Source organism: Rousettus aegyptiacus, unplaced genomic scaffold (assembly GCF_014176215.1).
Source record: "Rousettus aegyptiacus isolate mRouAeg1 unplaced genomic scaffold, mRouAeg1.p scaffold_m13_p_4, whole genome shotgun sequence".
In the NCBI taxonomy this organism is placed as follows: Eukaryota; Metazoa; Chordata; class Mammalia; order Chiroptera; family Pteropodidae; genus Rousettus; species Rousettus aegyptiacus.
Window position 1 is genome coordinate 40694431 of NW_023416307.1, and position 20923 is coordinate 40715353.

The 20923-nt window shown below is 39.9% G+C and overlaps 1 protein-coding gene across 4 annotated transcripts in view; it reads right to left on the reverse strand.

Moving 5' to 3' along the window:
* The window catches only part of ABCC5 (ATP binding cassette subfamily C member 5), a 66269-nt gene that overhangs the window by 37004 nt on the left and 8342 nt on the right, over positions 1–20923 (reverse strand). For 3 of the 4 annotated variants that reach the window (XM_016137987.2, XM_016137989.2, XM_016137988.2), the window contains exons 3-10: positions 12337–12494; positions 11995–12150; positions 11181–11328; positions 6151–6384; positions 5827–6000; positions 5065–5212; positions 2887–3035; positions 2354–2461 (exon numbers count right to left, since the gene is read on the reverse strand). In XM_016137987.2, coding sequence (XP_015993473.1) covers positions 2354–2461; positions 2887–3035; positions 5065–5212; positions 5827–6000; positions 6151–6384; positions 11181–11328; positions 11995–12150; positions 12337–12494 — 1275 coding nt within the window. Of the gene's footprint in view, positions 1–2353; positions 2462–2886; positions 3036–5064; positions 5213–5826; positions 6001–6150; positions 6385–6820; positions 6864–6990; positions 7079–8718; positions 8795–11180; positions 11329–11994; positions 12151–12336; positions 12495–20923 lie in introns of all 4 variants that reach the window. The other variant, XM_036218653.1, reaches the window with a different exon arrangement.

The following is a 20923-nucleotide window of genomic DNA, read 5'->3' on the forward strand; positions in this document are numbered from 1 at the left end:
CCCAAGAACAAGCCCTTTCTGCCAGATCCTATACTTCTAAACTTGGTCTTTTCTTCCCTTAAATCACCACTCCTCCTACACATTCCTAATCCCCAATCTTCCTAGAAGTGTCATGGATCTAAATCTCCTAGATAATCTTTACTCTTGGCCAATCTTAGATTTAGTTTCTGAAAACAGCTGTTGGTTTCATTTGTTCAGAGCCTTTCAGAAAGAATGGGCTAAGAATACCATGCCGAATATTCCGAACACCTTCACAGAGTAAAACTGAACGCTGACAGAATTCCCATCATTTCTCTGCCCTAAAGAGTTACTGAAAGGATATTGTAAGCCTCAGTGGATTATTTAAAAATGTGCTCAAGCCTCTAGTTTTCCTAGCTTCTTCCCTACAGGCTCCCTGCAGCCCCACACTCCTCCCAGGAGGATTTCGGCTTCAGGTCACTCTGCTATGACGTGCTGAGGCACATGAGGGCCCCACAACACTTGAATTTATATCGACTTGGATTTGCACCTGCCAGGACAACAGAATTTTACAGGTACATAAACCATAAACCTCAATTTTACCACAAGACACTGATCATCAAAACACTACTCTCACTCACTGGAATAAGCAAATCAGAATGTATCTGCTGAGTAGAAGGGGGACTGCTCAGGGTTGCCAGCCAAAATACAGGATGCCTCGTTAAATTCTGATTCCAGATAAACAATGAATATTTTTTTAGTGTTAAGTATGTCCCATGCAATTATTAACTGGGTGTCCCGTGTTTTCACTAAAGCTGGCAACCCTAAACAGGTGACAATCTTATCAGAAGGAAAGTCATAAGGTGGCTTCTCACTGTTTTTCTATGCGTTATCATCCTCCTAGAAGGAGGAGGGCAGGAAAGGTTAAGTAGAAGGTGGAAATAGGGAGAATGGGGAGGAAGAGACTGCCAAGAGGAATAAGAGGATGGGACTAAAGTCTCATGGGGCATATAATAGAACTGTGGCTGATTTTTCTTCCATTCTTAATTCTGAAGCTTCCTGGATCAAGGAAGGAGCTATGAGGGAAAAACCCATCTTCTAATACAAGTCCTTGCTACTAAGCGAAGAGAAGAAAGCTCTAGAGAAACACGGGGGTAACAACTCTATACTATAAATTCCTACTTCTTCATCCAAAATACCACCAAATCCATTCACTAACAAGGACATGGGGACAAATTTATAGTCAAAACATTTGCTTTCTTCCATGGCTGGATACTGTCATAGAAGAAATAAAGCAAAATAAATCTCTGGTTACAATTAGACCATTTCTTTTTATATAGCTCTGGCTCTGAGCCTTCTACAGCCAGGTTGGGGTGAGGGAGAGCTGGGCCCCGGGGTGCATTCTTAAGGACTAGCCTTCTTAACCAAACAAAATTCACCTAGTTAACTGTAAACAAGTAGAATATAAATACATCTTGGGAAGCTATTCTTCATTTTTCGTAATAGGAAAACCCAATTTGTTTTCTTTCAGACATCTAAGGTAATATCAATCCCTCTAACACCTGAGCCTAAAGCCTTCACACTGCCAACATTGCCTTTGTATTATTCTAACTACCTGAGACGATTAACAGGAGAGCAGGAGCTACTCTATGCAGCGGCTTTACCAAGGAATCCCAGCCCACACAGGTGTTGCTCCTTTTTTTTTTTATTGTTATCCACTTTCAAATATCTACTTTCCTCTACTCCCCTGATTATACCTCCTTCTTGTAACACCTATTTGTATTATTCTGGAGGCATGATCAACAACCACCTTAAAAAAAAAAAAAAAAAAAAAAAACAACCTGAGACTTAGCTGCACTTGTCAACATGATCTAGTTTTATGACTATCCCATGTTACTGCCTGCCTTCCCTGCATCATGAGTAGCAACCACAGGCCAGGGAAAAGAATGTATCAAAAAGGGCTTAGCATATTGACCAGTCAAAATGAGGATAGCATTTTGGTAGAGGTAGAGGGTAGATCAAGGCGAGGAAAAGCTGACAGTCATCTAGCAGTTCTGATCTTCCAGGTATGAATCACTTAAAGGCCCAGTGAGTTACAACACATATCTATGTCAGGCCCAGCAGAAGTGACTAGCTTTGAAGGGAAGCACTGAAATCCTGGGAGCCCAGAACTAGGTGAGCCATCTATAACAGGTAAAAATTCACATCTATTTGAAAAGGTAACTAGTTCCCTCCCTTAATTCAGTCTCCTCCACTGCCCCCTTTCTTACCAACTTGTCAAAAGGCTAAAGGTGAACAAAAGCCACATGCAGCCAGCCTGTGTGGCCCTCTGAAATTAAGGTAACAGTCGGTTTTGCCAGGGAGGGCTCCTGACATGGAGAAGGGAGCCACTTACCTTAAACCTGTCAACTGCAACCGATGCTTCTGAGAGGGACTTTACTGAAAATGGAGTTACTTTCAAAGCAAAAGTCATGGAATTGAAGACAGTCACCACGGTGAAAGCCTGAAAATAGGAAAAGAGAAGAAACAGCCTGACTAGGCTATGTGACTCAAATAACAAGACATCATCGGTTTCCTTTCAGGTTTAAGGAAGGCTGCTGCTTCACTGTCAAATGTCGGTACGAGTCAGATACATTTTTTTAAAGGTATAGTTTTTATGAAACCTTCAATAAAAGCTCTCAGTAAATTTGAACCACAGGATGATCTATATTTTCAGAAGTAAATCCAACATTGGACTGACTAAAAACCACCCATACATTATTTGTGCATTAGGGATGAATCCTCACTCTTCCATTTCTCAGCTTAATCACACAAATGAAAAAATACCTTCTGATTTTTGGGAGAACCTCTAAATCCAGACACAAGAGGACCAGAGCATCTCTTTACGGGGTATTTCTAAATCTTCCCAAGCCCTGAGAGCTCACTGACCTGTGCTGCTGTCAGATCGAAACCAAGAATCATGTGGACAGAGAATGTCACCACGCTGGCGATAACCATGACGACGGGAGCCACACCGACAGTGATACTCTGAAAGTACCCAGCTTTTTCTAATATCCGTCGTTCCTCCTCTCGGGTTTCTAAGAACAAAAAGCAAGCCCAAAGAAACCTGCGATATTGTTCCTCTGCCACCAAATAAGACTCCGTAGGTCTTCAGCCACACATAGGTTTTAAAATGACCTCTTAACACCTATGATGCAAAGACTAGATCACTATGACTGCTGATTCCTATCATTAAAGCTGGTACCCAAGCCTGAGGTTTGAAATGAATCAAATCACAGGAATGAATCTAACAGCAAGCAGCACCATATATTAGTACTGCCTTAGTCTGATTCTTCCTGCAAATTTCTTATGTTTAAAGGCTCAAACACATTAATTTTATCTGTAATTGACAGTTCTGTTTGCTTACCTGGCTAGGTACTTACAGGAAAGACTGTACAACAGTAATGGAGAATTAAAAAGGAACTACGATTTACTAGAGTGCCTACTGTACGTTGGCACTGGGACAGAGGCTTTCACACAAATAGCAGGAATGGTGATTAAAAAATGAGTGAAATGGAATTTTTGTAGGCAGAATTTTCTTAAACAATAGCAAAACTGATACCCTTATTGAACAGAGCAGAGTAACCCTAGAGCAATAGGACTATGATGCAGGAAGTATGACAATAAAGTGGTGAGATATTTTCAAATAAATGTTTAAACATAAAACAAAAAAAATCTGAGAGGCTGTATGCACTGACCTTAAAGGTATCACTGTGGCTCAAGACACTGGGAACTACCTTCAGCTAGCTCATTAGTCAAAAAACAAAAAACCCCAAAAATCCAACTCACTGCTTAAACATTTATCATAATATCTTGTCCAAGTCTCTAATGAGCAAGGAGGCTCTTTTCAAACTGAAAAAGGTAAAGATATTAAAGTCAGGGGCTGAAAGATAAATGGAATCTCAGGAAAAAGATCATAAGACTATAGACCCTAGAGGCAGAAGAGACCACCACAGTCACCCTGCTAGCAGCATGTTTGGCGGATGCCCAGTTAGCATCTATTTGTCCCATGCTATTGGCAATGAACTCACTACTTAATAAAGCAGCTTCATCCACGGCTAGATACCTCTGAGCGGTCACCTTCTCTGGCTGACCACTCATATACAGAGTTTATGAACTGGACATAATGTTCCAGAAGGTTTAACTGACAATTCAAGTGGTGAAAATGAAATAGCTTCCTTGATCTGAACACTGTAGTTCTATTTAGTCAAAAACTGCATTCACCTTTTAGCTGCGATGTATTCAGGTTAGCTCACTATGAGGTTATGGTCAATTAACAAATATCTTAAATTTAAATTGTTTACATGTAACTATATTTTCTTTTTTAAACTTTAAATTGTCTTTAAATACATCCTTCTTAAATTTCGCCTTTTTTTAAGTTTCACCTTTTTTAAGGTCCATCATTCCAACTTCTGTTGAGATCTTTTTGAATGCCCAGTCTATGCTAATTATTCCAAGCTTTGTGGTATTAACATGTTTATGTTTGCACTGAATTTGCAGATCATAATAGGGCCAAATATTGAGAACCCTGTGATGTAACATAAATCAATTGTTTAAAAAGATAAAAATAAAATAAGCCAAAAAAGACCCTTAAGAGTAACAGAGCTAGGCCCAGAATTCAGGTGTCTGGATCTCCAGACCGGTGCTTCTCCCAGCTCCTCCCTCCCTGGGATCTGGGATCTCACGGCTAATAATCTCTGGTGCACATGCATCCAGAGGGCAGGGGACAGAGGTAGAGCACTTGTTTTCCTCATGGACAGACTACGAAATTACGGGCAAGATGAGAGTATATATAGGGATCTTTGAAACTAAATGAATTATTCATAACTAGTTGAGTTATCTTGGGAAAAAACTCACAATTTTCTCAGATCTCAATTTCCTCATCTCTGAGATGAGGTCAGGGGCTCAGGTCTCCAAGACCCCTATCAAGGTTAAGCTCATAATATATTATAAGAATGTAAGTTATCATGATCCGATGACACTGAGATTCCTACTAGCTAATGTGCTCAGGAAGCAAAGAAGCCAAAGTCTTTCTACCACATACACATATGAAATCTATAAACTCACTTTGAACACTTTGAGAAAATGCTTTGACCCAGGCATACATTTTAATAAACTTAATGTAGGTGAGAACTTCATTCATCTTCTGGACACGGTCATCTGTGGTCATTACACATTTTCTCCTGAAATATGCAGTGATCCGTGATACAAACATCTGAAAGAAAAAAGCAATGTCATGCCAAATCACAGTTTATCAAACTTAAGAAGTATCTGGTCTTTCTGGGAAATAAATCTGCTTAAGATTGTTATAAACAAAATGAGCAAAGTATAGTTGTACTGTTTTTAATAAAAGTGCTTTATTAAGTTATAATCAAACATTATTTAATTCTTATCCCTCTGTACAGAAGTTAAGACAAATAAATATTTGTTCTCATAGGAATCGCAGCTACTGAGTGCTACCAAAGAGAAGCAGGAGAGCCATTTATCAGTTAGCATTAACTTGATACTGAGAGACTCAAACACTCCTATGTTAGCTGGGGGCAAGGTCCACCTGCTGGCTTCCTTCACTCAGACTCTCCTTTTAAAGGTACTTTAAGACAGCGCCACTGTCTTTATTCAAGTGACACCATTCTTTCTCTCAAGTCAAAACTCTGTCTGTATGGACTGAACACTGTCTAGCTTCTTGTAGGCTTTTCCAACCTAGGTACCTGCTTTGAGGAGATTTCTAATAAGAGATGTGATACCTGAGTGGTGCCTACTATATAGAACCCAAGGGAAGTAAATCATCTAAGGAGAAGCTGCCAAAGTATAGCAAGGAGGCTTACTCACCAATGCTGGATAAAAGAGGAAAAAAACAGCTGATCCCAGGAAGCCTGTTGGTCCCAGAATAATTACATTATAAATCATGCCTAAGATGGCCACAATGGGTCCTCCTGCCAACAAGCTGCCAACAGCGGCAGCCTCGAACATCCTCTGCCCGTCGTTGGAGCACAGGTTGATGAGCTACGAGACACAAAGAACAGTGAGGACTCTGCAAAGTTAAAGGCCACTTGTCTCAGGAGGAGGATATTGGACAAGGCAGGGACCCAAAGGAAAGAAAGAGCTCAAGCTGGGAGCTTTCTTTCTGCCCTGAAGCAAACGCTCCTCACTCACCTCACCCACAGACTTCTCTTTAATGTTCTTTAACTTAAGGATCTTCTTAAATGCCATGGTGAGGATGGCCCCTCGCAAGCGGACACCAGTTCGGTAATTCAATGCCCAAGTCAGTGCAAGTGACCAAGAGCGCACGATTTCTGTCAGGAGAAGGCCCAGGACTAACAGCAAGCTGTACTTGAGGTTAGAATCTGTGGCCTGGGAGTACTCCAGGAGGTGTTTCACCATGAAGGCCTACAGGGAGAAACACACACCACTGTCAACATCTCCACAGCACCCACACACCACGCCACAGTTTTATGTTAAGTTAGAAAGAGGAGGCAGCTCCATTGTTCAGTGATAAGTGCAGAAGAAAAACCTTCTTGAAGGACCAAAAAACATTCTCGAAGGACCAATCTGCCTGCAGTAATTTACTCAGGGCATTTCGCAGGAGGTAGGTCTAATTTGAAACTTTTTTTCCTTAAGGACACCACCAAAATGATTACTCTTTCTAATGTAACATAAACCTGTCTATGAGCTGAAATTAATTCTAAACACAGTCATTAAAAAGTATATATTTGACCTTATGCCAGTATCTCCACACATTGATACTTTTCTTTAAATGAAACTAAAACCTTTTTTTGGATCGTTTCAAACGTGCTTATTTGATAAAAAGGAACAGTGTACCTACAGTTGGACTGGGGAAGAGTGAGAAGTGCATTTGCAAAACATTCCTGAAAATAAACATCAGCAGTTTAATAGCACAGAAGGGAGCAAACAAAGCAGACTATCACAAATCCAGAGACCCTCCCACGAGCCCTCCCCACTCCCCATTCCCTCCCAAAAACAAAAACATGTTACCTCAGGTAGCATATGTCTAACACCACCTGCAGTGAGGAAGGCAGCCAGCCCCCAAGAACCACCGAGTGCCACCTCCAGCTCTGAGGTCCTGCGAACGCCGGAGCACACACTCACACAAGGCACATTCAGCAACAGGATTAAATACCAGGAAGTGGGAGGTAATGTGCTTTTATTGAAAATGAAAAAAAAAAAAGTACCATCTTCAAAGAGCATCTCACAGACACTGTACAACAGGAGGAGCATTGCGGTAACATGCATGGGAACATACAGAGTCGAGTTATACAAGGCTAGCCATCTAACAGGTCATCTGGCCTCCGACCGTTGTTTTAGCTACACACAGTGGAAAATACAGAATAGAACCAATATCTGTTTCCAGAGTCCGGAGTAGTACATCAAGCTGACAGCACTTAATTGGTTAGGGCTCCTGACGTTGCAGTGAGTCTGCAATGGAGTAGATTCTCCAGGAATAAAGACCTTGCTGCTAAGGAAAGAGAATTAAAAAACAAAACAAAACCAAAAACTCCCCAAAGAGGTAACTCTGCATAAAATCGCTGACGCTATTGGTTCACTAGGCTGTGAGGAATGACTTCTGCTCAGGACAGAATACAAAAATCTAGGCCTCAAGGATAAAGAGGTGGCATCCTTCAGAGTCTTTTCAAGTCCTTGCAGCTAAAATTGATCTTGCCAAAAATGAAACAAAACAAACCGCCACAAAAGAAACCCAAACCAATCCCCCATCCCGAAGGAAGAAAAAAAAAATTTTAAGGAGAAACCCATCCACCCATTTACCCCTTCTAGCAAAGGGTACTGTAGCTGGAAGCCAGCTCTGAATGACAGACAAAAATGGAGGCCAGACACGATTGTCCTGAGGCAGCTAACACTGAATTTCAGAACCCAGACTCTCTCTGGGTTAATTGGTATTTCTCATTTTTCCTGAGCGGAAATTAATACCAGATGTCCACCAGATCCTAAGAGATCCCCACCAATCAGATTTCTGTCAAGTTGCAGTAAATAAACTGATCAAATAAGCAGGAGATTCCAGATTCCAAAAACTACTGTATTCCACCTCACCCCTCCCTCATATTTTTAGGTGTATATCCTCCATCGTTTGGGTCACCACTGCATACAGCTGGGTTGTTGGTTTACTAGCAAGAAGATTGGCTTCTTTTCCAGTATGCAATCCAAAATGTGGAACTGAGTCACTGAATGGCAGGGTCAAAACCCCATTTTCCTCACGTGAAGCAACTCAGTAAGATGGCGGTGCAGTAAAGCATTTTCTCGCACACCTCGGCACTGATGGAACAGTCTCCAAAGGAAGGCGTGAAAGGACAGCAGGTTGTAGTGTGGGGTTCCTTCCTTCCCATACCTTTAGAGTGCTATTTTTCAGCACCAATAATAGCATTAGTACCTCTCACAAGGGAGGAGCAGGGGGGAGGTAAAAGACATAATGAATGCTTACACTATGCAAAACTTTCAAAGGGGAGGGGAAAAAGAGGAAACAGATTAAAGAAGTTCCAACACATAGGGTTTAAAAAACAAGTACATTTCAAACCATTTGTATGGGATAAAGAGAAAAAAAAAGGTTTTCATGGCAAATCCAACCAAAATTTAGTTTTAAAAAGTTACAAATTTATCACGTAAATTTAAACAAACTGGGAGAAAACTTGAGATTGTCAGCATAGCTGTCTGGCTGTGGAAAGCATTCCCAGTGAATAAACATTACCTTACCTGAACTCTTGGCGAGAGATTCTGCCCAGCTTGACTCTCTCATTCTGACCGCAGAATACAGCCAATCCTGAAAATTCTAAAGAACAGCTTCTGTCACTGGTTCCACTACAGAGAGACTCCCCCCAAATCCAGATTCTGACAGCACCAAGCAAGCTCAGCTGGAGAGAGGTTGCGAGTGTGGAAAACTTACCTCTCTAGAGGCTTTTCACTGTCCTCTCCCCAAAAGGCCCTTGAGCAGAGCTAGCATTCACCAAGAGATGGCACTGCAGGAGGTGACCTTCTCTTGCACATCTACAGGGTGGATGCTAATCCTCTACACACAAATCATAGGTCAGGCCTGGTCTTTTAAAGCTGTTTTAATCCAAGAAGGCCACAGATAGTCTCTGTAAGTTTAGCAATTTGGCCCCTCAGCTTAGGTCAGGACCACATTCTTATAGATTCCAGTATTCCATTAGCACTACAGTGACCCTTGGATACCTGGCACAGAGTGCTGGTCAAACTGGCATCCCTGAAACCTTGGATCATCTTAATCATAAATCTCCAGTCCTCACTGGCCAGCAGCTTGAAAACAAAACCCAATAACTTGATTGTGTTTCATTTTTTTCTGTATATGGCTACCAAGGTTCAGTGAGGCCTGAGGGGGAGATAAGAAATATGCCATGTCTGGGAAGTGGGTTCTCTGTAGGAACAGTCTAAATCGGTTTAAAAGTTATGCCATATTAGCAAATGTGCAAAAATCTAAAAGGGCTGTTCCTCCAACGGATTTAAATCCACAAACGGAAGGTAGGCTCTTTGCTAATATTAATCTCAAAACCAGCCTGATTCTTTCATTTCCAATTAAAAGGAAATTTATTAGAGTTGGAGCTCCAAAAAAAAGAAGTTTGCATTGCTTACAATTTAAAATCTTTTTATCAATTAGAGAGACTGTGGATGGGGCCATTGCTTTCTTGACTACTCTAGGACGAATCTCATGAACTAACATAGACCTAAAGTTGCTCTTCCCCAAAAGGATAGAGAGAAGGAAAAGTGTGCTACAGTTTTCCCACTACAGGAAGACTCTCTCGGGTTTCCCTGGCATCTAGAAGAATTTACTAAAGATTAGTATTCCAGTGAGCCGTGCCTTAAAGGAGAAATTAAGGAATATGCAGATGCTCAAGGGAGTGACTGTAAAGCCCCCAAAGTGAACATGCATAGGTAATTTTTTTCCAAGTAAAAAAATTAAAATCCCAATAATCTGTGGAACGATTTTTTTTTTTTTTGGTGGGGGGGAGCCAATGAAGTTCTCACATTGGCCTAATGAAATCAAGAAAACCTGTACAGCGTGCTCCCCAGTTGAAAGGGCTCTATGAAAGGCCAGAGCAGCCACCAGCCCTGTAGTGAAGCAATGACAGAAGCTCTTCTTGGGGGAAGCTGGCCCTATGAAAACGTTTACCATTTTGGTCAGCAACATAAAATTCATAATAACATAACATGGTCCCGCTTACTCAAAACTTACACAAAAATGTATTAGTTGGTCAATTAATGTAGAAACTCAATATCAGAAAAGTAGTGTTCTCTGCTTCGGAAAAGAGATCAAAACTTTTAAAAAGGTATCAAACATTTTTTAAAAAACCAACAGAAAAAAATGCAAATTAGTTTTACCTAATCACCATGCATCTTAGGCACATACTTACCAAAACCATGAACCTCCAGCTTACCCACACACGGAAAATGCACAGTATAGTAGCACTACTGCTCCGATGCCTCAAGGCAAATATGTAGAGAATAGATTTAATCAAAATCTCAAGTGTAAGGCAGCACAGTGGGTGTAAGAAACAGGTGTCCAGAAAACAGTGTGAACGTCTCTTTCTCATCTACTCTGCTTCAGTACACGCCAGGAAAAAACCACGGCTGCCACCCCAACACATGCCGTACAGTTTACACTATAAACCAATCTTAAAATGGACTCCAGGTTAGACTCTAAAAACCTCAACAGTCCTCTAGTTTCTTCCAGACTCATTTGCCACAGAACCATCAAACATGTGACAACTCAGCCTCCAGGCATCCGGTGCATCACCAGCACCAACTCAACGGCCTATGCCACACAAGGCTGCTCTTGCCCTGCTCTTGCCTACTCACAGCACTGAGAGACACACCTTCCTGAACCCAGATTGTCATTTCATATCACCACACAGCAAAGGAGCACAGTCCTGTGCAGAGCCAGACTCATTCAGGTTCACCCCCACCCCAGGAAAGCAAGCCGGTTTCACTCCTTCTCTTGCAACAAAGCCCTCTCATCCTTCCACATGCTGCCAAGCCACAATTCACTCCAAAATCAGTCGTTCCCTTTCAACAGACCTGGAAGCATCTCTAAGGCTGCTAACTAGCCCAAAGGTGAGCACAACCCTGTAACAGAATAAGAGTGTTAGAGCTGGCCATGGCCGGGCCCCTACAGACTGTCAGAAAGGATGGTTAGAACTTACTGGTCCACTGAAGCCAGCCAGCTGCGTGATCATCAGGCATACGATGGAGAGGATGAGCCTGGTGCGGCAGAAGATCCACACAACCCTTCGCAGAGAAGCAGCGTCTGGCCCAACTTCATTCAGCTCTTCTTGCCACAGTCTCTCTAGTCTTAACAAGGGCACATGTCCTCTGTTACACGTCTCCCCAGGGAATATACACATCCTAGCTTCCCGCCTGGAATATACACACCCTAGCTTCCCGCCTGCCGTCACTTTTTGTCTCCAAGCTTTGACACCACTCACACAAGTCTTTCCTTTAACATTATGCGCATAGTCTTCACCTTCTGGAAGAAAATACCCTTTCTGGGTGACTGGGGAGCCTCTCAGAATACAGAAAATGATGAGAAAAGTCTTTCCTTCCACCCAAAAAAATTATCCCTGAATAGAATTTGTTTGTGAATAAGAACTTCCTTTCTCAAGGGTCCCCAACCCTTTCTAAAGGATCCTGTGATAAAATGTAAAGTCGTAAACTAGATTTTAATCATGATAATCAGCTACCACAAAAATGTACTCTGTCACAAGGCAGCAACATAATCTCCCTGCAGACTCAGGAAGAGAAGCGGGGCTGAGAGAGAGAGAGAAAGCCCGTGGTTAAAACAGGATTAAAGGTGAAATAGGAGATAAAGCAGAAGAGCAAAGAGAAAGTCATCCCCAGGCTACCCTCCCTCCATCGGCTAGCTCAGAGGTGACGAATTCACAGGGCTGGACCCACACCCCTATCTCAGGCCCTATCCATCCACTATATGGGAGACCAGGGTGGACCAGAGACGCCTACCTTCTGCAGTTCACATCTGAAGACTCGTACTTGGACAAAGACCACACATCCTCCATTGAGAGCTCCCGCTTCTTGTGGGCCAGGCGGGCCAGTGGAGAAAGCCAAGAAAAGGTCATACAGGAGAAGAGCCCTGCATTGTCCACTGGGTGCTGGTGTCTAAGGAGAGAAAAACCAAAGCACAAAACTGTAGACACACACTGAGAAACCAGCCAGCATTTGTAATATAGTGTTCAGAGCTCCTGACTAAAAACAGGGCTCCCCAAATGGTCTTGTCTTAGCTCGAAGTTTCAAAACTGCTTTCAGTGCTTCATGGAGAAGTCATTAACCAGGAGAGCCTCTTACTTGGAAGTGGTCCGAATGGGCTTCAGAGCACTTAAGCTGTGATGGTACTTTCCCTTGGGATGTTCCTCGTCCAGAATTCTGAGCTGAGAATGCATGGAGGCATCCAGGGAAAGGCCCTCAGCTCGGGCTGCTGTTTCCAAGGCATCTTGGCATTCCAACTGGAGTTTCAGCGGATAGGGAGAGAAGGCAAACCGTACTTAAAGGAACGTCGGAAAACAGCAGAAAATCTACCTGACACAACAGCTCAAACTGCAAGCCAGATTCATTTTAACAGAAATCCCAAGGGTCAGGGGGTTAAGCACTAATTTGTGTGATAGGAACTCACTGAGGAACATTAAACCGGATGCTTAAAATTTCTAAGCTTCTAGATGACCTTTTTTTTTTTTTTTTTTTTTTGAGTACTTTTAGGTTCAGAAAAATTGAGCAGAGAGTACAGAGAGTTCCCATGTACCTCATACAAGGTCCTAAAGCATAAGGTGAACACTTATTTAGTGGTTAAGGACACTGGCACCTAATAATAAACTAAATAAAGGCTGCTGAGATTCAAGGATAGGACAAAGGTGTTTTTTGTTTTGTTTTGTTTTTTTAACTTTAAGCTGCCTATAACCACATGGGGAGGAAAAGAAAACCATTGGTTTGATAAAGGAGGAAGTTACACTAAAAATACAAACATACCTACTATGAGGAAGTAGAAACTGGTAATATGTACAGAGTAGGCAAAGAATGTTATAAGGAACAGGCTTATTTGGATATCCAAAGCTTCAGAAGATGTCAAAAAATGACTACATGCCATACATATGACTACATGGGCCATAAAGCAAACCTGAACCAATTTCGAAAGACTGACATTATATAGTGTATAATCTCTGACCACTTTGGAATTTAATTAGAATTCAGTAACAAAGATAACAAGAAAAATCTCCAAGTATTCAGAAATTGCACAAAATACTTCCAAATAATACAAAGAACACATTAAACGGAAAGTAGTAAATATTCTGAGTTAAACGGTGAGAATTATTAACCATTAAAATTTGTGGGACACAGCTAAAGCAGAGCATAGGATGAAATTGTGGATGCCTTAAAAGCACATATTAGAGAAGTAGGAAGAGTGAACAATCAATGCTCAGCCAGGGCTTGAACCATTTTCTATAATGGATCAGATAATACATATTTGGCTTTGTGGGCCATGAGATAAAATCAAGGATATTATACAAGTACTTAAATTACAAAAGAAAACAAATTTCCACAAAGTGTTTACTGAGAAAATTCAAAATATAGTATTATTAACTGAGTGAATATTTTTGGTAATACAGGTCTTCTATTGAGAAGAATTCCATTCTTCTACAGAAAAACAACATTTCACTTAATTGAGGTTTAAAATGGTTTTCTCTTTCATCAAAATTAATTGCAAATCTTCATCTGTTAATGCTGATTTATAATGAGGTTTTACAATTTCATATTTGAAAATGTCTTTTCATACAGACAGGTACTGCAAAATATCAAAAAGCAATCCATGAGTATATGACTTAGTGATGTTTAACATCTTTTCCTGTGTTCCCTACCTATGCATCCTTTTTGGTGAAGTATCTGTTCAAGTCTTTTGCCTATTTTCTAAGTGGACTGTTCTCTTAATGTTGAGTTTACAGTGTTCTTTTCTATTACAGATTCAAGTCTTTTGTCAAATGACTTACAAATATGTTCTCCCATTTTATGACGAGTATTTATACTCTATTAGAACCATTCATGAAACAAAAGTTAAATTTTGATCAAGTTTAATTTATTGATTTTTTCTTTTACGGATTGTGCTTTTAGTATCAGGTCTAAAAATTCTTCATCTCATCCATTCTAAATATTTTCTCCTGTTGTGTTCTAAAAATTTTATAGTTTTACATTTAGATCTATGAATTCATCTTGAGTTAATTTTTGTATAAGGTGTAAAATTTAGGTAAAGCTTTATTTTTTTGCCTATATGTGTCCAACTGTTCCAATACCATTTATTTAAGATTACCATTTCTCCATTAAAATGTCTTTGCACCTGTGTTAAAATCAGTTGGCCAGTGTTGTGTGGGTCTATTTCTGGATTCTATTCCATTGATCTACTTGTCTGTCCCTCTACTGATATCATTAACTTGATTACTGTAGCTATATAATAAGTATTAAAATAGAGGTGTATAACATCTCTAACTTTTTCTTTTTAGCTACCCTAGTTCTTCTGCCTTTCCAGGAGAACCAAGTTCAAGAGTTATAGAGCGTTTTATAGAGCGTTTTATAAACATCTTTTGACATTACAGTATCAGAAAAGGAAAACTTGCTATGCCATCAATTAGTATTCTCACATGAGAATGAAATAGTAACATTAAGAGGAAACAAATCTTTACATCTTCATTCATTCTCTCAACACATCATTAATTGAGCACCTATGGTGCAAGACTGTTCCAGATGCTTGGAATAAGAATATGCCAGTTTCTATGTGTCCAGTAGACTAATTTCATTTCCTTCATTTCCAAAATTCTTAGTTATAATTTTCATCAAAATCTCTGAAGAAAAATGTAAAAAGACTTAACAACAATAAAATACTCTTATTGCATGACTTTTGTTCCTCGGACTCTATACATAACGATGTCCTGTCCCACCACCTCCTGGGTAGTAAGTTACTTCCTGTATCGGAGAATGCAAAATTCAAAAGTTTTTCAATGAGAATTGGTAGGTGAGGTTTCATTCTTCCAGGCATACTGTGAGTACTGTACTAGCATTATTAAATGTCTGTTAACATAATAGAGACTGAGGATTCTTGTACTATTTTTTTGATTTTAGAACAAGGTATACAGTATAATTTTGTCCTGACAAAGATAAACCCCAAAGAAGTGGTTGAAATAGCACTAATCCCAAAATTTTCATATAATAAAACAGAGAGTAGGAATTCCCACAGTAATGGTATAAGAAGTCTCTACTATTGATCTAAGAAAATCAAAAGCTGCCACTGCAAGCAACTGACTTTCCAAATCTTACCCCATTTTTGCTATTCTTCCCTAACCTACTTCCCAAACGGTAAATTGTGTTGTCATATCTTACTCACTGAAATATCTAATAGAGTTAAGAGGATCTGTGCAGGATTCTCTATTTTTTAGGAAATAGTGCAGTTCCATATCTGCACCTAGTTCCTTCAGAGACAGATCTCTCAAAACAGGTATTTAGCTGTTGGCAAGAATTCTTGTCTGTTAAAATAACATGATCAAGAAAATCAAGAGAAAATCCTCTTACTCCAATTAAACTATTATCTTTGTGGTCTTAAAGTATTAGTACCTCCACAGGCAGAATTTTCCCATAGTTGGAGGCCATTGTGCAGCACAGTGACTTTGAACATGCATTTTAAAAGACAGACATGGGTTCACATGCTGAGTCTACCACAAACCTTTAGGGTGTTACCTAGCTGCTTCAAGCTTCAGTTTACTCATTTTCACATGGTGCATGCGCCTACCACATACTGTTGAGAGGAATGAATGGCATAATGAAAAGTGCTTAGCAAAGTATGAGGTATATAATAAACATCGGATATATATTAACTATATCACCCCAATTTGCCCATCTAATAAACCCTACAGCCTATCTCAACTATTTCCTCTCTCCTTTAGCCTTTTCCCAGACTTTTTCAAGGTCAGAGAATTTATTTCCTTCCTCTTATGTATTCCTTGCACCTTTACCACTGCGGTGGGATGCTTCTGACAAGAGCTCCTGGAGGGTAGGCAATCTTACCCGTTTGTATCCCTGGCCCCTACCACAGAGCTTGGCACCTATTATTCAAATGTCAACTAAAATATCTTCATGTTGCCTCCTTACCTGAATTATTATCACAATGCTATACATTATATACCACTGAGATCTTAACCATTCCACTTGTTTAGATTATCCACTGTTTTATTGTTAATAGTATAACAAACGATTATCATTTATTTTTCTCTTTCTGGATTATTTAGGATAAATTCCAGCAGTGGGATTACAGGATAGCTCCTAGCAATTAGATATCTATCCAGTTTGCTCAATTAGCCTTTTTACGGAATATGTACTCTAGTGATATTTCAAAAGAGAACTGCTATAGCTTTAGTACTTTCACTTCTGTTTTGCTGACATGAGGCTGCCTCTATCTCACCTACTCTGGGACATTAGCAATACTAGGGCAATCTGCCTTTTCATAGCCAGATATCATGACTAGCGTGTTATCTGTAAAGGCAAACTGTACAGATAAATTTTACAAACTAATATGTCACTTACTATGTGCCAGGTGTTGTTTTAAACGCTTTCCAGACACTAACTCATTTAATCCTCATCAACAACCTTATGAGGCAGGTAATATTATTTCCCCCATTTATAGCTGAGGAAACTGAGGCACACAGATGTTAAAGAGCAGCAGGGATTTGAATCCAGGCTGTACAGCTGAATCTCCTTATCACTGTGTTATGTGCCCTTAAAAGAAAAAACAAACAAATAAATCATCACTATACCAGATGACCTCATATGTACCTTTCAGACAGCTCTCCTCTCTTCCCTAGGGTGAGTATTGGATTAAAATAAACTATCACTCTCTAACTCTGACTGTCCTAACTAACCTCACAATAAGAAAATGGTAGTTTCCAAAGTCAAAGTCACAAGTATGTGATTAGAACACTAGGATGTAAATAAACTATTTTACTTAATTGCAAAAATGCACTTCCTGGTTGTTTTTAAACCAAGGATGTACAGATGCTAAAAGACAGATACATTATAGACCAATATTTAAACATAAAATAAAAGCATCTTTATACTACCCTGCCAGCAAATGTGCAGATGTCTCATACTCATTAACTATTTGGTTGGATGCCTAATTTCTCTTCCTCTCTAGGCTTCCTAAAAAAGCTTACCTGACCAAGCATGCCAGGAAAAAAAAGTATGTCTGCGTAAGGGTAAAAATAAATTTATCCTACCACATTAACATCCTGTAAAGTGAGTTTATCAACATTCTAAGGTTGAATGGATTAAAAATGGAAACGAAACTATAGAAAAGACTTAAAATAGTCAAGCTATAAGGGTTTACTATTGGAAGGCATAAATAACCTAACAGGGTAGGGAAACGTAAATCAGTGAAAATTGTTCTACATGTACCATCACCTCACCCATGACTGATAATTAGTGCACCAATCACACTGCAAGGACACCGCTTATCTGGTTTGTCCCATCTCATTTTCACAGGCTGCCAGAGTGGAATGTCTGCTGACAAGGCAACCATGGACATCCCCCCAGTATGGAGGCGCTTGCGACAAGACACCAGAGGCCGGAAATCATTCTCCAGACTGAACAATCCCTTCATGACAGCAGGACAACGGCACAGTAGGCTTCCTAAGCCTGCAGACTGAGGATTCATCCAAGTTGCTCCTGAACACAGTGATGGCAAGCATCAATCAGCAACACAGAGGCGCCTCGCCGCTTCCAAGGGGATTAAAGGCTGCAATACTCCTGTCTGGCGCACCCCAAAGAGCAAGCACGATCAGAATGGACAGGCCTCACATCCTAGAGTATATTCTTCCTCTCTTCTACTTAATTCACAAGATATTAGCACAATCACAGAACAGACAGCCTCTTCTTATAAACCCCCTGGCTTATAAGAAGCGTTTATAAACGCTTTTCTGTACATGTCTCAGTCTCATAGCTGCCTTTATGACAAACATCTCGAGAGAGACATCTTTGAGGGAAACTGTGTACAATCAGATACAGGTTTCGAGAGACTCTAAATGTTAAAAAATAAATTTAAAGTAAACAAATTTTCTTTTACATTAAAAAAAATTTAAAAGCTGATGATCTCCTAAGACCAGCTGACATCAGGCTTCCTCATCTTCCCTATCTCCAATGAGTTAAAGAAACCTGCCAAGGACATTTACTCTCCCAGTTCTCATCACGTCCTTACTCCAATGGGGTTATTAACATGATCCTGACCATCTATCTCAAGTTCTTCCCTTAAGAACTTGTAGATTAGAAAGAGCCTACTATTTAGCCAGACGACCTATAATCTAAGTCCTACCACTCAGCAGCTATGAGTTAATTCATGAACTGTTCACTCTTCTGTAACTACACTGTGTTGTCTCATGCTGAGGATCGGCTATTAATAAACTAATGGATATAACTACACATCACCACCATGGTCAGATAAGTATTTTTCCAGTTCATAATCTAGCATTACCCCATAATCAGCAGGTGAAAGGGGGCTTTTAGTTGTCTCATAAACTAATGTCCAAGGAACTTATTCAAAGTTCCTATTATATTGGGGTGTCAGATTAACTTTGTTATTACAATAAGATTTCAAAGGATTAACTTGAAAATGAATCACAGAGGAAATCTAAAACCTTATAGGAAACATTTCAAGCTCCATCGGTTGAGGAGATAGAAGAGACTTTATTTCATGAGATTTAAGGCAGAGGTTCTCAGCGCTGGCTACCCAATAGGATCACCAGGGGAGCTTTAAAATAACACTGATACCTGAGCCCTCCCCCAGAGACTGGTTTAATTGGTCTGGGGTAGGATGTTGCATTGACATTTTTTAAGGTTCTTCAAGAAATTTTAATGTGCAGCCTGGGCTAAGAACCATTGACTTAAACAGAAGAATGTTGGTCTTTTGCATTTGACAAAATCTCTTCGAGATTTTCAGGTTTTAACTTAAAAAAAAAAAAAAGCCACAATGTAATTTATGAATAAAACTTCCTTCACTGCCTATCACCATGTGTGTGCCCACGTTAAGTGCTTATCACGAGACATCAGTAGTTTCATCACGTGATCCCTAGACTGCAGAGCAGGGTGGAACCGCTGATGATGGTGAGAAACAAACACAAAGGTCAAGATTTGGGCAGTTTGACTATTTTTCTAGTGTGAGAATACAACATTTAAAAAAAACTAAGTGACTGCTCAACACCATATATGCTTTGGTAAACAGAAGGTTTCATTGATATCAGAGTTGATTCTCTGAATAGCTAATTCAAAAAATAATCTCAAGTAATTTGAACAAATACAACATCTAATTATCTAAACAAGTTAACTCTCTAAAAAGAGGGTGGGGAGGGAAGGGAAAAACAAGCTTAATTCTACTAATTAGTGGACTTCAGTGTGACAAATTAACTTCACATTCGTCTGTAATTTTTTTATGAACAAGTTCAACCATTGCAAAAACTTCCGGAGGCCCGGTTTCCTGTTCTGGTGCTGACTTTTGTATTTTTAATTAAGAGAGAGACATTAAATGACGTCTCATTAAATGATAAGACATTAAAGAAAGCATTCACTGAAGGCTACCTAAAAGCAGAACCAAGATTTCATCGAAAAAGTTTTCATTAACCATTTGTAACTCCCAAGTTATCTATCTTGACAAAAATTTAAAACTGCTTAAAAAACAGGAAGCTAGTTCCAACGTTTTCTTCCTTTTTAACAGAAACCTCCTTTAACTGATGCCAACAGGCTCTACTTATTTCCCTTAAGCAGCACTTCCCAGGAAAGCAGCAGTAGCCCTGCTGCAGATGGCGTGAAAGAACTCATGATCGAAGCCAGCCTCAGGAGACTCATGGCACTGTAGATTCAGTCACCACACAGCAAAGCCACCTGGGTTCTGCACCAATAGCAACACTGTTGTCATCTCCACCAGAGAGCTATGGACTGCTATTGGAGACCAACACCTGGCACCAGGCCAGACACCCGTATCATACCCTCACTGAGCTCTGTGAAACTTTATGGATGTCCCTACAGGGAAAAGAACAAAAAAGCAGGTGTTCTTACTCATCCTGTCACTGACTGCCAGAAAATCTGCAGAGTCACTGAGTACCAATCAGGAGAAAAATAATGCAGAGACTGCAAATACTAATCTCCTTCACCAACCCTACCCTCCTCTCAAACAGCAAATAAGCTCACAGGTAATATTCTTGACTCTGAAAACACAAGGGCATAGACAAATTCACATATCCTTAGTTCCTAAAGAAAAGCTGTCAGAGTCAAACTCTCTAAAAGTGTATGGTACCAGACAAAACTATTTTTATAATAACAATAGTTGTCTCTGAGTACAGGGGTTAAAGGGTGATTTATTTTTTCTATAATATTCTACAATTTACACATTTTCTATAATGAAATCATAATTCTTACATAATTATATATTATATATATCTTAGAATCATATTTCTTGGTAATTAAGAGATTAGACCCATATTCTGATTCCTAGGATATAACTTCAGTTCACCAAAATATTTCAAGTCACTAATTATGAAAGCTCCTACCAAGTTCAAAGGGTCAGCCTGCCACAGAACTAAAGGAAACACCAAGTGAAGGTCACTTGACTTTGTGAATACTTGCTTTGTTACCTTTCCTAGGGGCAAAATATTCTAACTTGGTGAAAAGAAAATTCCACCAATGGTATACTTTTGAACGAAAGGAAGAAAAGAGCAGTCATAATGACACGTGAACTTTAGCTGACTTCTGCTTATTTTCCCTTCCTCCCTTTCTAGATGAGACATGCTAGTGAAAAACAAGTCACCCATGGCTTTGGTCTGGGAGCAGTAAGAAGACAAACAACTACCACAAAACAAAC